Source organism: Acinonyx jubatus, chromosome B1, assembly GCF_027475565.1.
Source record: "Acinonyx jubatus isolate Ajub_Pintada_27869175 chromosome B1, VMU_Ajub_asm_v1.0, whole genome shotgun sequence".
Classification (NCBI taxonomy): Eukaryota; Metazoa; Chordata; class Mammalia; order Carnivora; family Felidae; genus Acinonyx; species Acinonyx jubatus.
In genome coordinates this window covers 143,261,241-143,279,222 of record NC_069382.1, presented here as the reverse complement: position 1 = coordinate 143,279,222, position 17,982 = coordinate 143,261,241, and the positions used below count along the sequence as shown (strand labels likewise).

At 35.0% G+C, this 17,982-nt stretch overlaps 1 protein-coding gene across 8 annotated transcripts in view; it reads right to left on the bottom strand.

Annotated features, from left to right (window-relative positions):
• The window catches only part of ANKRD17 (ankyrin repeat domain 17), a 162,840-nt gene that overhangs the window by 72,958 nt on the left and 71,900 nt on the right, over positions 1-17,982 (bottom strand). For all 8 annotated transcript variants that reach the window (XM_027058172.2, XM_027058173.2, XM_027058176.2 and 5 more), the window contains exons 2-3: positions 9,267-9,420; positions 2,755-2,911 (exon numbers count right to left, since the gene is read on the bottom strand). In XM_027058172.2, the coding sequence (XP_026913973.1) occupies positions 2,755-2,911; positions 9,267-9,420 (311 nt within the window). The remainder of the gene's footprint in view (positions 1-2,754; positions 2,912-9,266; positions 9,421-17,982) is intronic.

Genomic DNA, 17,982 nt, shown 5'->3' with positions numbered 1-17,982 from the left:
TATTACTGCCACCCAGATTCAAGAACATCATGTTTAGCCTGGATTAATGGCAAAGTCTCCTGAACAGTCTCCCTGCTGTTACCTTTGTTTTCCTTCAGACTCTTTCAACATGGCAGCCTGAGTGAGAGATCTTGTTTAAAGGAAAGTATATCATGGCATTCTTCTGTTCAGAATCCTCCATTTGGCTTCTGATCTCACACTAAAAGCCAAAGTACTTACAAGATCTGTCCAGTGGTAGGGTCTCACACTCCTACTTTTTACCTCTCTGGTTTCATCACCTATTCATCACTCTTATTCTTTCCGCTTTAGCCACACTGATTGGCTTTCCTGCTTTTCATAAAAAATGCTAATTAAGCTCCAACTCTAAGATACCTGTATTTGCTGTTCCTCTGGCAAGACCTCTCAGACACAGCTCACACCCTTACCAATTTCAGGTCTTTGCTAAAATGCCACCTTTTAAGGGAGGATCTCCTTGACTACTCTTAAAAATGCACCATGACTTCCAACCCCAAACATTGCCCTGGCACTTTCCCATTCAATTTTTCCCCATAGTTCTTATCATCGTGTGCCATGTTACATATTTTACTTACTTGTTAACTGTATTGTCCCCTTACCTACGTCAATGTCTTGAACAACACTTAGTGTCCTTGTCTCGTAATTTCCCATTTTAAAGGACACTAACAGTCCTCAGACCCAGTGTTCTCTATTACCTTTAAACAAATGTAAGACAAATCCTTCCTACAAGACATTTCTATGTAACAACATCTTTTCTCTCTTTCACATGGACTCTTATATTTTCTTTCTTCCTCAGGCACACACACACCCTACTCTACTATCCCATTCAGGCTTGCATTCAGACATTTCCATATGTGTATGCTAGCTTTAAAACAAGCTTATAGGAATTACTGTAGCAACAGTTCAAATTTCAAACTTATGAGATCTGGCAGATGGCACCAAACTTAACTAATAAAATCTAGCATATAACATCAATGCACTCCACTATATTTCTCAAGCTTTGCTGAATAAATGATTGTCACAAACATGCTCTGTTCTTCTAATATACTCAATGCCAAAGAATCAGTGACTTTTTATTTTTCTGTTCTATTTCCTGCTTGAACTAGCCTTAATATACTCTTCAAGGTGCTTTTAACTTTCTTTCTTGACAGTCTAAACAGGCACCATATTTAAGAGAATATCAATAATATTACAGGGTAGTAAAACTGTTAATTAAGAAACAGAACTTGAAGTTAACAAAAGAAAGAGGGTCAATCTATGAGAAGAACAGTAAATTAATAAAAACACAAAAATCTAAACCAATGAAGATGAATACAGAGCCAAGAGAAACAGCAAATTTTCTTGTTAATACTATACAGCTTCTTTTTCATGCTCTTAAAAGATGTTACATAAAAACACTATTATACAAAGACAATCCCCTTTTTTTTTTTTTTTTTTTTAAGAGAGACAGTGGGTACAAGTGAGCAAGGGGCAGAGAGAGAAAGTGAATCCCAGGAGAAGAGTTGGGGAGGGATGGCAGAGAGAAGTGGGACTCACCAAAGTGGGGCTCAAGCTCACCTGACATGGGACTCAAACTCATGAACCCTGAGATCACAACCTGAGCCAAAGTCAGATGCTTAATGACTGAGCCACCCAGGTGCCCCAAAAGACAATCCTTAAATGCTATTTTTTACACTCTAAACCCATATATAAAAGAATACTCCCATTTTCTCAACTGGTTAAAGGCAACTGCTAAAATAAATAAAATGGCTTCATTTTAATTAAAGGAAAACAAGCCTGTGAGTAATCAAAAAAATGTAACATATTAATAATTCTTTTCCATTTGCTTCCTTAAAGCTTATATCCATTTTTCATATATTATCCATAATTGGTTTTATATATGAGATGGTATGATTTTTATTGAGTCAGATCACCAGAAAAACTTAAAATAGCAAAGTCACAAAATATTCACTGAGCCGTAACTATAATGTACTACAGAAAAGAAATTGTAGGGGATACAAAAATAAAATCCCTGGGACTCACGCTCAAATTATGGGAACTAGATCCATGATATTTCTTGAACATTCATAAAACAAATAAATTAAAACCTTGCTATTTAAAATGGTCAGAACAGGGGCGCCTGGGTGGCTCAGTCGGTTGAGTATCTGACTTCGGCTGAAGTCATTATCTTGCGGTCTGTGAGTCAGAGCCCCGCATCAGGCTCTGTGCTGACAGCTCAGAGCCTGGAGCCGGCTTCTGATTCTGTGTCTCCCTCGCTCTCTGCCCCTCCCCCACCCATGTTCTGTATCTGTCTCAGAAACAAACATTAAAAAAAAATTTTTTTTTAAATAAAATAAAATGGTCAGAACAATGCACATGAACTAGAAATGGCATGACTAATTAGAAAGCATTTATTTCTTTGTCACCAAAACATTAAAAGACAACAAAATCTATTAAATAAGCAAAAGCTCTTTTATAACATATTGGCTAAGAAGTCAGTCTTGCATCACTGGTGTCTGAGCTTTGCCACTTGTCAGCTATTTGATCTTGATTAAGTTATTTGCTTCCCTTGAGCTTTTCATGAGTAAAATGAGAGTAAAAACAAAATCCATTGCTTTAGGGCTTTATGTGAGTAAAAACGAGATATCACATATAGTATTTCATATACACTTCCATGCCATGCACAAAATAAAAGCTCAGTGAACATTAGCTACTTTTAAGAAAACGTTTTTATATCAATCACAGAGAAAATGTTCTTACTTGTCCGACTGCCCTGCATTCGCTGTGCTTTCAGCTCTCATCCGGGTAAGTGCAGCAGCAGCTTCATCCAACGCACAACTAACAGACGACGTCAACCTCCGAAGCACTTCAGGATCTGCAAAGGCTTTACCATCAGCCGTAGATAATTTGCCTATTCCTATTATATTATTTTCACACCAATATGGACACACCCAAAAGGAGAAACAAAGCAAAAGTCAAGTTACTTAACTCTATATATGTTAGCAAACAACCTTCAAATGTTACACTTGACATATATATTGTCTGCCTGGAATCTTTTGGGAAATCACTGTTCTCCAATTCTCTAACAATCTTATTCCTTCCATGTGGTCTGTAAGTGCCTGACCCTGTGACTCTCTGGTGCCAGAAATGGGTCTTTGGCCTATGCTGGAACAACTAGGAGTCCTCACTCAGACTTTTGCATTGGTTTGGTAGGACCTATATGTTCAAAGGTTACTAAATTGCTAAGATGTGAGTGATGAGCTATTTGGCCACTTTCATGACTACAGAGAAAAAAAGACCACACAAAATACGTCATTTAGAGGAGAGGAGGGCAGAGAAATATACAGAAAACAGAGTTCTGATAACGTTATTTTAGTGCCAGGAATCAGAACAATCCCCATACTTTCGGTAGATCCCCACTTTTGCTTAAAACTGTTTAGGTGGCTTACTACCACTTGTGACCAAAAATGGCCTAACAAGACATAATAGGCCATACATACAAAAGATAACCTATATATAAGCACCTATTTATTTCAAATTACATCTATAACTTATTACATGTACTCAAAATCATATCTAAAAATCATTCAGAACACCAAAAGAAAACAAATTCAAAAGCAGAACTGGTTAGTAACCACCTGCATGAATATAATTTACTGCTTTTCCAGATATCACTACAAAGTAAATTTATCTTTAACCTTTATTATTCTAACTCAGTGGTGCTTAATCCAGGCTGCCCATCTCAGCGGAGCTTTTCAAAAATACAGATGCTAAGCTCTCCTCCATCTAAAGATGTATTAAATAAGAGGTGGGGCCTAGGCATACGTATATTTTTAAAGTGCCAAGATTCTAATGCACAGCCAGGATTAAAAACATCTGCTCCAACTTGAAGATAAACACCTAGATATTTTGGATCACTGCTCCTCAACATGTGGTACATGGACAAAAAGCATTGCTGTCATTTGGGAGCATGTTAGAACTGCAGAATTTTGGGCCCGAAGATTTACTCATCCAAAACCTGCATTTTTAAAAAAAGATCCCCAACCAATTCAGAGGCACAGTAAAGTTCAAGAAGCATTATCACAGGTTTTAAAGCAAACTAATTAACTAAGACATCAATCCAAAAAAAAAACCACTCAAATGGTAATAATAAACATATCCTTTCACATTGGAAGGGCTTAATAACATCATATAAGTTTGTGTTTAAAGTTCACAAAAATTGGGGTGCCTGGGTGGCTTAGTCAGTTGAGCATCTGACTTCGGCTTAGGTCATGATCTCACGGTTCATGAGTTCGAGCCCCACGTCAGGCTCTGTGATGACAGCTCAGAGCCTGGAGACTGCTTCACATTCTGTGTCTCCCTCTCTCATTGCCCCTCCCATGCTCACACTGTCTCTCTCTCTCAAAAATGAAAATAAACATTTAATAAATTAAAAAATAATAATAAAGTTTACAAAAGTTTATACTTATCTCCTTTTCTTTCTGAAAAACCCAAGATATCAAATACTATATCTTATAGAACCAAAAATAATTCTGGCAGGAAACCTTTATGATTTTAGATATAACAAATGGTCAGAGCAATCAAATTTGGTATGTGTTACAATCAAGATGTGCAAGGAATAAAGACAGTCTCAGTCTGATAAAACTGATACCTACTATATAATTTGTGTCACTAAAAATAAAATCCAACCATAGTCTGAATCTGCTATAGTAGTATTTATGAAGATATTTATGATTAGTTAAGTATCCTAACACTATAGAAACCAAAGCCACAGACGCATTTTCACATGAGACAATAGCTCCAATTTTTTAGCCAATTCAGATCAGTTATGTAACAATTATTTGTCAATAACAGCAAGAGAACTAGGGAAGAGGATATATCTGATTTAGTAGAAAGTAACCACTGCCTTAAAAAGAAAGAACAGTGAAAACAAAATATTCCATATTAAATTTTTATCTTCTCATATCTTCATAAGTAAAGATAACAATTTTAGTAAATATAACTGGGTAGGAAGTAACCTAAGATATAAATGGTAACCCTTCAAATAACACACTGATTGAAAATGAATTCATTGTAGCTACTCTGGATTATGATGATCCTTTTTTTACTGGTCTTATCCAGTTATTAAATATTAATCAATGAAGATCAAAAATCAGAAAAGATGTGGTCAAATGATTCTTTCCCAATTCTAACATTTAATCAACTGAACAACAGAACCATGTCACTTGTGACCAAAAATGTCCTAATAAGACAGTATAGGCTACATAAAATACAGATGAGAAAAAGTACATTGAAAAATTACCTACACTTCTGATTTTAAGATAATTATTTTCTCTTTTTTCCCTAAGACTTACTCAACCTAATTCCCACTTATGAAGACAAAAAAAAAAGAGAAGTAATGGACTTAGCAGAACAGAATAAACAGAAACATAGATATCAAAAGAGAAACAAGGTGATCAGCCCATCAGGACTCAGGAAGTACAGGTCCCAGATACAGGGGTAAGGCTTGGGTCATTATACAGAGAGACTAGCTGAACACTGTGAGAAGCAGTCAAACACTCAAAGACTCCATTCCCAAACAGCACAGCCAGATGATTGTTCTCTACAGAAACCAACCAGAAAGGCCCAGGATTAGTAGTCATTACAGATAAGAAAGAGATGTTATACTAAATGGAAATGAAGATTAAATAAGTGTATGCATGTCAAACAGTGAGATCCTCAGCCTCTTCCCACTCTAAGCTCCCAAAATTCAGGTAGCCAGGTTTATCATTCACCAGACAAAAACTGGTAAATGTCTCTGTCAAGAAACTGAAAAACCCCAGAGAAAACACTTAAAGATACTGACATTTGGGGAGTTTTCAAAGAAATGAAAGGGTCTCTACCAAGTCACTGTGTACTGGAAATTCTACAATGTTCCCAAGATTACCCAGCTCTGGTGAACTCCCTCTGTGAACTCACAGTCTTGGGACTGTGGATTTGATAGCTTTTATCCTCATGATTAGGTTACATAATGTGGCACAGTTGACCTAAAGACAGGAATATTATCTGAGTGAGACTGACGTTATCACATGAGCCCATGAACAAAGCTTTTCTAGGCTAGTTGGAGAAAGGGAAATCAGATTCTTACCATTAGAAGGATTCTACTGTGCTGGCATGAAGATGGACTGGGCCACATGTTAAAGAATGAGGGCAACCTCAAGAAGGTAAGAGCAGCCCCAGCTGACAGTCCACAGGAAATCAGGATCTCAGTCCTACAACTCCTATCAACAACAATAAGCCTGAAAGCAGATTTTCTCCTACAGCCTATAGATGAGAACTCTACTCATCAGCAGATACCTTGATTTCAGCCCCTGAGACTCTGGGCAAGAAAATCTAGCCACACTGTGTGCCCACATGTCTTATTTACAGAAACTAAGGAATAGTAAATGTCATGCCACTATGTTTAGAATAAACTGTTGTGCTGTAATAGTAAACCAATTATATAATATATATCATTTACAATATATAATAAATACTGCATAGTGAAACCCACCAGTTGACAAAACATGCACATATACCTTCCAGTGTAGCTTTTTATGGCTATGCTATTGACTAAAAAAAGAAAAAAACAAAAAACAAAAAAACAGACTTTTTTTGTAGAAAATCCGAAATGTAAAGGGCAGCCAAAATATTCAAAATGTGAGCAAAATTTTAAATGCCGAAAATTCTAATGATATGGAGAAGGAAGACATAGGAAAAGTTGCAGAGATAGCAGACTACTATAAATAAGTGTGGCATTAACTTTCAGAACTGCAACACCAGAAATTAGGAGACAATGGAGTAATAATTTCAATAGTCTGAAAGTTATTTTTACACTAGAATTCTATATGTAGTCAAACCATCAAGTATGAGGACAGCATCAAAGGCACTTTCAGGCAGAATCAAAAACTCTTATTTTTCAGGCATACTTTCTCAGGATACTTAAACCATGATCAATCTCTACACCATGAAAAATGAAACCACAAGAGTGGTTCTGTGATACACAGGAAATACATACACCATGAATAACTGTTCATGCCAAAGCCAAAATGAATTTGAATCTGGTCAAATATCTGGATCTGAATTCCGATTTACAGGAAATACAACATGCACAAGTGCCATAAAATGAGTCAAATAAAATCTATTTATTCAACAAATAAGTAGGGGGGGGGGGAAGAGGAAGAAGGAACCTGTTAACAATTAAGAACTCAAATTAACTTGAAACTTTAACATGAAAAACACATAATTTTACATACAAAAATATGTAAATATGAAATAGGTGAAGGAGACTAAGAGTACACTTATCATGATGATCACTGACTATGTATAGAATTGCTGAATCTCTGTATTGTATACCTGAAACTAATATAACACTACATGTTACCTATACTGGAATTTAAAAACTTATACAAAAAATGAAAAATTTGTTTGGATCCTAATTTAAATAAACCAACTAAAAAAGACCATTATGAAACAAGTGGGGAAATCCAAACACTGACAGGGTATTTGGCAATAATGATGGAATTAGTATTATTTTTTTCTTTATATGCAATGGTATTTGGTTATTTTTTTTAAAGGTCTTAATTTGCAGTATATACTGAAGTATTTATATATGAAATTATATAATGCTTAGTTTGCTTTAAATTAACATGGAGGGGAGGGGGAGGGGATCTCAGCAGGGTGGTAACAAATTAAGATGAAACAAGACTGTCCACGCACTGATGGCTGTTTAAGCTGGATGATGGGTATTCCCTCTGGGTTTATATGTAAAATATTTCATTTAAAAAAAGAAATAAAGGAGAAAGGGAGATGAGAAGAAGAGGAGGAAGGAAGGGAGGGAGGGGGGAGGCTAGCTACTGTAGAAAAAACAGGGAAAAAATGGTAATAAATACAGAAATGAGAAAATGAGGCAACTATTAGTATCCTATGAAAAGGAACTCTTCCTCCATTAGTAGTAACTCCTTTCATCAGCTGAAATCTACTTTCATGTAGCATTTTTCAATCTGGTTCTGCCTCTTGGGAGCACAAAAACAAAAACAAATATCCCTCTTACATTCAACCTGAGGTTTCCCATCTTCAGGACAAACATTCTCTTTTCCTCTTACGACACATTTTCAAATAATTTCACAATTCTCATTTCTCTCACATAAACTCCCAGAGCAACACCAAATTTCTGGCAAATGCTAACATTCTGTATCAACTATTCTGTACAAATAGTTTTCTATCTTCCAGAACAGAACCTTGCATGTGCCCCTACTATGTTTTCATTTGTATTTGGTCAAGATCCCTTTAATAATCCATTCTATAATTTTACTCAGGATAGAAATCAAATTTAACCATGAGTGCTTCAAATATTTAGATGCTGTGTTACAAAATATTTATTGAAAGGATTACCAAATAGTAGTAGGTTGGTTTTATGCTATATAATAAAGTAGCAATTTGCATGTACTGCATGTACACTGTACAGCAAATCAGGATGCTAAAAAAATGATCAATTAAGGTTCACAATATATTTATATACACTTTAGAAAAATTAAAGTGGAGGGAAATCTGGTTATTTATGGTTATTTAAAATGATCATAGAGTGGCGCCTGGGTGGCTCATTCAGTTAAGCATCTGACTTTGGCTCAGGTCATGATATCATGGTTTGTGGGTTCTAGCCCCATGTCAGGCTCTGTGCTGACAGCTCAGAGCCTGGAGCCTGCTTCAGATTCTGTGTCTCCCTTTCTCTCTACCTCTCCTCTGCTCGTGCTATCTCTCAAAAATGAATAAATGTAAAAAAAATTTTTTTTTAACAATCACAGAGATTTAGAATTTCTTTTCCTTTACATTTTATATATATGGTGCCAAATCTTTGACTATGTATATAATCTCTAATTAAAACACTGCTCTTATGGGGTGCCTGGGTGGTGGCTCAGTCGGTTGAGTGTCCAACTTCAGCTCAGGTCATGATCTCACGGTTTGTGGGTTCGAGCCCCGTGTCGGGCTCTGGGTTGACAGCTCAGAGCCTGAAGCCTGCTTCAGATTGTGTCTCCTTCTCTCTCTCTGCCCCTCCCCTGCTCATGCTTTGTCTCTGTCTCTCAAAAATAAATAAATGTTAAAAAAAAAAAAAAAATTAAAAAAAAAAAAAACAGTTGCATGTTCTAATGACTGAGCCAGCCAGGTGCCCCTAATCATAGTAGTTTTTATTAGATTTATATGTAACTTTGGAAAATTAGATAGATTAATTACATATGTAAAGTCTGCAGACCTACCTGCAGCTTCTAGTAAAGCTTCCAGTCTGGCTTGTGTTTCTGGATCTACTGTCCTGAGGTCTGCACCATCAGCAGTACCTGACAAGAGCAACTTGGAAGCCGTTTCCAGCATTGGATTTTCCAAATCATCCTGATCCAAAATGAAAGACTCCACCTAGAAAACAAACACACACACACACAAAAAAAAAAAAAAAAAAAAGGAAGGAAGGGAGAAATGAAAGGAGAAAGGGAAGTGGTAAGAGAAGTAAATAGAAGAAAAAGGAAGAAGAGAGAAAAAATATATTTTAATGTAAATATCATGATAAATACAATCCTAAATAAATTCAAGCGATAGATAAGCCCACTGTTTAAAGGAGAAATTACATTTGTAGAAAAACTTAAGAATGTGCTACTCATATGCAGGTCTCTCTTTTTTTTTTAAACTAAAATTAGGTATTCTTTTCTATTTTAATTTAATGGGGCAAGAGTGAGATACGGGGAGCTATGAGTGCTTAGACTGTGAAACCTCTGACTTTAGTAGAGGACCTAAATCAGCTGTTCTTAAATGTTTTGCTCTAAGGACCCCTTTACACATTTATAAAGTACTGCACTCTCAAAAACTTCAGAGAAGGATTAAATATATTAATATTCACCTACAATATCAAAAAAAAAATCACATTTGTTAATATCACCACTGGTTTTATCAGAAAAGTTTTTAAGTACTATGAAGCCCAGGCAAATACAATTTAAAATTCCAAGTTGTGCTTAAAAGCTTAATCTTATCATTGGCAACAAATACTGCCAAAAGTTTTCCTTAAAGTGACAAGCTCATTTCCATCATTTCTGATGAGAACATATGCCAAATACCCAAGTTTGGTAAGTGTACTGTGTCCATCAGTTATATTTTCTAGTAAAAATGGCATTTCGTGAAAATAAGAATGGCTAATTCTCCTCACATCTCAAAAAACAACAACAACAACAACAACACAGAAGTGCTTTATGTGTACCTCCCATTTTGTCACAAACAATTATATTAAAAGGACATGTATTCAAAGGTGCAAATTTCACAAAATTAATATTTATTGCTTTCCCCAGATTATTTCTAAGGTGAAATTGGCTTTTTTTGTTAACTGTGAGTACACAGAAGAATAAATGACACTAGTACAATTTTATGCCATTGCCTTGACTACAGTCCAGCAGTTTTACCTACCACTGCTTTTGCATCATCAGTGCAAATGTCAATACAGTAAAAGAAGCAAATAACATCTCAGTATTGTTATGAAATAGTTTTGACCTCTTTGATATCCTGAAATGGTCTCTGGGACCCTGAGGGACTATGGACCCACAGTAATATAGTAACATATACCAAATTCAATTTTTTAAAATGTAAAGAATTAGAATATAGCAAACACCTAAGACATGGGGAAGTCTTGTGATCTCCCTTACCATTCTGCTACTTACACGTAAGTACTGAGCTATATTCTCGTGTTTGCTGATAAAAAGTTGATAATTACTATATAAAATATCAGTAATTTACATATTTATTTCACAAATCTAAAGTACTTCTAACACTAATAACTAAAATAGAAAAGAAATTAATAATCTAGAACACAATTATGCTCATGCCTACTATCTAAATGTAAGAAATATGAAAAAACCGTAAGCAATAAATTTTTAGCCATTATAACATCAGAAACTGATGATCAGAAACTGATCTTTAAAAATCACCTATCTAATAACCAGGAATAACTGCTATATTTAACCAACACATATTTAATACTGAATGTTAATCTGGGAGGAAATAATATGTTTCTCTCCAAATTTCCATTAGATTAACATAGTTTAGCATGATTTCAGATTTCTAATGCTTCAAATACAAAGACACTGAATACTCTGAAAATAATCTCTGTAAATATTTGAAAAATTTCACAAAATTTTGCAGTATATTAACTTTAGTCAATCAATAACAACTGTTAAAATGATAGGGAGTTAGGAAAAAAACAAGATTATATTCTTTTTAGTTGTAAATTATCCTTTAAGGTAGTGGTATAAGCATAAATGTTATATTTTAAGAAGTAGATATTTGGACACAATTTAGTCATAGCAAGTTGTGATTCAAAATTATAGCATAATAAAAACTATGTCTTCTTATCTTCAATGAAGGCCAGATGAGTCTTTTTAAATTTTTAATTTGTTTATTTTTGAGGAGAGTGTGTGTGTGTGTGTGTGTGTGTGAGAGAGAGAGTGAGTGGGGGAGGGGCAGAGAGCGAGTGAGACACAGAATCTGAAGCAGGCTCCAGGCTCTGAGCTGTCAACACACAGCTCAATACGCGGCTCAAACTCATGGACCGTGAGATCATGACCTGAACCAAAAGTGGGATGCCCAAGCAACTGAACCACCCAGACACCACCCCCCCCAGATAAGTCTTTTTAAAGAAAAAGTTGTTTCCCAGTGAAATTTTCTGTTAAAATATCTACAACTTTCCAATCCAATGGGAGAAGACAAAAGAAAAACAAGGAAATGAACATGGAAAAAATGAACATAGGTAAAATAAACAAATGAAAAATTAAATAATATTTCAGACTAGAATTTTAGAAAATAAAGTATCTCAAAGAGCAGTGCATGATTAAGTGCCAAATCGAAAGTATAGATCAGAGGTATTAAAACTGTTCAAAGACATACTGCTTGTAGAAAGATAAATATGAAAAGATTTTGACCAAAATAACAAATTTGTCTAAGACAACAGAAAAAGGAATGTGGCACTGGTAGACAAGCATAAAACTTCTATTTTCTAGAACAGAGTATTTTACTGTAGGGAAGGTCAGAAAGTTAGCTCACAGAAGGTATTAACTTTCAATCAAAAGTGATTTTCTGACATAAAGTCCCCTATGCCACGCTGTTGCCCTAATTGAGCTCGGTGAAAATTTATTAAGAAAAATACATTTCAATCTCTTCATGACGGTATTAAGTACAGAAATATGTTTTCGGGGCATTTGGATGGCTCAGTTATTAGTTCAGCGACCAACTCTTGATTTGGGCTCAGGTCATGATCCCAGGGTCTTGGGACTGAGCTTGGGTTCTCTCTCCCTCCCTCTACCCCTTTCCCATGCTTGCTCTCTATATTGAGTTAAAAAAAACATTTTTTAAGAGAAACATGTTTTCTTATTGATCACAAACTTCTCCACAAAAGTTGATTTTTAAGTCCACTATTCTTACTTTGTGAAAATCTTGATAAGTTAAAATATAGATTTTTTGGGGGTGGTGGTGGGGGAAGATCATATGAGCAGGAGAAAGGGACAGAAGAAGAGAAGAGGTGAAACAGAGAAAGAGAGATAAGAGAATCTCAAGCAGACTCCATGTTCAACGCAGAGCCGACACCAGGCCTCAATCCCACACACACACACACAAAAAATTGTTTGTTTATCTTTTGGGCGCAAGGGAGAGAAAGCAAGCCAGGAAGTGGCAGACAGAGAGAAGGGTAGAAAAATCCCAAGCAGGATCCACACCCTCAGCACAGAGCCCAATGCCAGGCTCAAACTCACAAATGGTGAGATCATAACCTGAGCCAAAACCAAGAGTCAGATGCTCAACCAACTGAGCCACCCAGGTGCCCCTATATGTAAGATTTTTTTTAAAGGCACTGGGGAGAAAAAAAAGAATAGGAATGGAGATAGATATCCCCCCAGTTTGAGATTAATGAAGAAGAAATTAATTCAAAGGACACTGTTAGGATCTAAAGACCTAGGTACCAACACTGGTTCAGATGCTACCTGTGCAACCTAAGCAAGTCTCTCAGCCATCTCTAGATCTTTATTCATAATGCAGTTTTTTCATAAATGTATTACATGTGACTTACTATAATATTTATTGCCTTTCTAAACTCCATGGAAACAGGAACTTTGTTTGGCTCGCTGATACATATCCACCAACTGGAACTATGCCCATCTTATTGTCAGGACTCAAATAATTCTTGAGTAAATAAAAGATGGTTTGGGGATTTTTCACCTTCAGATTCCAAAAGGCTGTAGTGTATTTGGAAAGGGGAGACGTAGTTAGAAAAAATAAATTTAAAGGTATATCTTACAGATATTGAAAAATCATACATAGGGCAACATTAAGTAACAGGTAGGGCAAAATGCTCATCATTGGCCAACAGTCTTTGTGCAGGAGATACTACTGTTTAGTTAGCAGTAGAGGAGATGCAGAAATGCGCAAAATCAACTCTACTATCTAGGAACTTATTTCTTTAATGAGAGAGCCAAAGTATGCACACAAATGAACACTATTACAGGGTAAAAAGTACAGAAGGGAATGGGAGGAGGAAAAACGCTGTAGGAAGTAGAAGAGAACTTCCTCCCTTAATACCAATTCCTCTTTCCTCAACTGGAAAGATTCTTCTACTACATTACAGAACAACTGGAGAGAGACTGACATAAGGGATGCAGTCATAAAAATACAAAAATAAATAATCCTTTATTCAAAGGTCAACTGAATTATGAGCATATCCGGCTCTACCATGTCCTGAGCTAATTCAGACTAAAAACTAAAATGTATTTTCCCATTGACCTTACTCATTTTTATTACATTATTTCCATAGCAAAAAAGTTCATTTTGAACCACAGCCAAGTTCTAGAACATTAAAAATGGCCTGAATAAGAAATTCACATAGGGACACCTGGGTGGCCCAGTTGGTTAAGTATCTGACTCTTGATCTCAGCTCAGGTCATAACCAAATGGTTTGTGGGTTCAAGTCCCATGTTGGCCTCTATGCTGGCAGCATGGAACCTGCTTGGGATTCTGTATTTCCCTCTCTGCTCCTTCCCTTCTTACACACACACTCTCTCTCTCTCAAATAAATAAACTTAAAAAAATTAAAAGATAAAAGAAATTCACATAAATATTTTGAAACTTTTTTTTGTCATAGAATTTTTATTTACTTATTTATTTTTTAATACGAAATTTATTGTCAAATTGGTTTCCATACAACACCCAGTGCTCATCCCAACGGGTGCCCTCCTCAATACCCATCCGCTACCCTCCCTCCCTCCCACCCTTGAAACATTTTTTTAAATGAAATGTAAGATAATTTCCATGAAGAGGGGAGAGATATAAAGGAAAGGTAGGTTCTTATTAAATTTATTCTTTAAAGGAAATAACTTGTCAAAGTTATTAATATTCAAAGCATGACAATTTAAGTTATATTTAAACTATTTTGGATATATTGTTTTCACTAGCTGGATATTTTATGAAATGGTGTGTGTACATCAAGTTCTTGTCTAATATAAAGATCCATCAAAATCCAAGGGCCTTAGAAATTACCAGGTTCAATTCATTGTTACAGATGAGAAAACAGAAGCACAGGACCCTCATTTAAATAGCAGGTTTCTAAATATCTAGCACAAAGAGACCAGTTATCCAATTAACTAGTTCAATATTCTTTCCACTAGAAAATTCCATGCTGGAGTAAAAGGGTTTTTTCACTCTGCTCTAAAAAAGCTGACTTTAAGTTCTATATTTAGGGACAAAGCTGTCACTACTTGAACATACTGTGTAATTACTGATATTAAGACAACTAACATTATATGCCCCTGAGTTATGCAACATAAAATACACAGTATCTCCTATGAAGTATTCTTGCCCCTCTGAAAACAATAATCTAATAGAGCCCTCAGAAATCATTTCTAGTTTATAAAAATTAAGGCAAAGTTAATGGAGCAAGTTAAATCATTGTTTCTCATTCTTGGCACTACTGACATTTTGGGCTGGATTATCTCTGTTGTTGGGGGCTGCCCTATATATTTCAGAATGTTTAGCAGCATCCCTGGCCTCTACCTTACTGGAGGCCAGCAGCAATTCTACCAGAGGTTGTGACACCAAAAAATCTCCAGACATTGCCAAATGTCCCCTTGGAGGAAAAACAAAAACAGACAAAAAGACCCTGGGAGGTGAGAAGCTGAAAACCACAAAGTTAAGTAGTAAATAAATAAATACAGACAGACAGACAGACAGACAGACAGACAAAAGTGAAATGTGGAAAATGTTTATTGAAAAAGGCAGAGAAAGTAAAAATGAAGAACTGCTCTAAATTAAAGAGACTCCAAAGACATAACCAGCAAAATAATACAAACCTTATGAAATTTTTGTAAGTTAAGAAATCTGAGTATGAACTGGATATTACATAGTATAAAGAAATTATGGTTAAGTAAGAAAACACTCATCTTTTAGAGATGCATACTACAGTAGCCATATACAGGAATAGTTCTAGAAATGTGCCATAAAAATATTCAGGAAAACAAAGTTGTGTGGCAAATTCTTGATAACACTGAATCTGAGAAAAAGGTTTACAGTGACTTTATCATACTTGTCTCTATGCTTTTGTGCAAGTTAAAGCCTTTTGGTTTTGAAAGATTAAAGATGATGCTTTAATCAAAAGAAGTTGCTTTTGTTTAAAAAAAATCGTTATTTAACAGTACTACTATTTATTTAGATTAACAAGGTAATCAAAATTCTTTTTTACTTTCTCATATGCAAATACTTAACAAAGAAAACCAAGGTCTTTTAATAAAGGTCAGGACTTGAGGATGTCTGGGTGGCTCAGTCGGTTGAGCATCTGACTCTTGATTTCGGCTCAGGTCATGATCCCAGGGTCGTGGGATCAAGCCCCCATGTCAGGCTCAGAATGGAGCCTGCTTAGGATTCTCTCTCTTTGCCCCTCTCCCCCACTCATGCTCACTCTCTCACTCTCTAAAAATAAAAATAAACAAAAACCCAAAAAACAAAAAGGTCAGCACTGAAGGAATTTGCTTATACCATTAATGGTACTCCCAGTCCTTTTATACTAAAACACAATGCCATATAAAAATTTGGAAAAGAAGAGCCATCTGGCCAAACTGTAAATATTAGCATTACATTTCAAACTAACTCCTTATCAAAACAGATAAATTATCACTGCTATATTAAAGAGAGAAGTCCATCTAGTAATAAACTGATATTTACTCCCCAGAATAAAGATATAGTATATTCTGATTAACTAGACATCAAATATACCAGTTCCATCTGATTTAACAAATATTCACCACCAATTACATACAATGTGCAAAAAGCAGTAAGGCAGCCAAAGGAGAAAGGAAATACAAAAATCATTTTATTATAATCGATGCCTTCCACAAATATACAACAGAGAAAGGCAATTCTATGTGCAAAGAAGTAACTATACCAAACAAGATTGAAAAACAGTACTAAATAGACACTAATATATCATTATATAGAGAAAGGAAAAAACAATTCTGAATGAGAATGGTTAAAAAAAAAATAATGCTTAAGGAAGGTAGGCCTTTCAATATTGTGCTGAGAAGTTCAGAATTCATATGGTAGGTTACTGAAGGATTTAAGTATTAAGATAACCAATTTTTAAAAAGATGGTTTTGGACAGATGTGACAACAAAGACAAATCAATTAGGAACTTACTTCAATACATCAAATGAAAGACTATGTGAGGTGAGAATGGGAAAAAGAGTCACTCTCTGAGGATAAAATACTTTAAAAAATGAGAATGCTAGCAGCTCCAGAATTTGGACTTCTTGACCTTTAATACTCCCCACCCTTCTATCCCACCCCTATCCATCAATTACCACTTTTGCTGTTCTGGAAACTACCTTGCCCATTTATCATTCAATTTAAGGCTGGTAATCAGAATTTTAAGATGATAATCTACATTTCAAGAAAGATCATCTAGATCTTGATTATATTACAAATGTTTTTAGAATAACAAAGAATTCTTACACTTGCTCCAGGAAAACAAGGTATCTTCAAACCAAAACTCACCATACTTAAAATCTGAAGCTCTCTTAATCCAGTCAATGCAGAAAAATCCCTCCAAAACAATGTTTATGATAAACTTTTTACAATTTGTATGATTTTTACTTTTAGCAAATGTCAGTGTTTGATTTTTATGACCAGTTTTGTCATTTCTGACATAGACTGGGTTTAAAGACATAGATCGTAACTGATACCATTTCACCTACCAAAAAAAAAGGTTCATTAGAACAACTTGACTTGAGACCATCATCATGTACTGAATTACAGAATAACTCAAGCAATATTCAGAATAGGTTACATAAACTTAATTCAAAGGAATAACAGTTTCTGAATCTTGGTATTATTTACCATTACGAAAATATCTGTTGCTTATAAAAAGATACTAAAAAAGCTGCATATAATAAGGTAAATATTAAAGTTAAGAAACTAATTTCAATCTGTATAATTTTACAACAATGACTGAATAAACAGATTTATGTCTCTAAAACAAGAGGAGTAAAATATATTTGTTCTTCCTAGTTCTTTGTATATAGACAAACACAGATTAAATATAGATAAAATAAGAAATACTCATTATTACCTTCATCATAATTTCTTCTCTTTTACACCTGGCCCTAAAGTCTAATAAAAATTTCTTTGATCCGTATTTTTTGTAGTCTTAAATAGGGTAAACTTCAGCTAAAATACTACAATTCTTAAAACAGTAAAGTATTCCAAAACTAGTATATTTGGATATAGTTTTTCTGTAGCATTAAGATAAAACCTTCAATACAATCACTGAACACTGATCTATGCATATGCTGAAATAAAATAACATAAAATAAAAACCCACTTAAAGTCCTCCTGTAAAAAAATATCAATTAATAATATGACTCATTATGGTATCAGTATCCTGAGATTCATGTAAATAAACTAAAG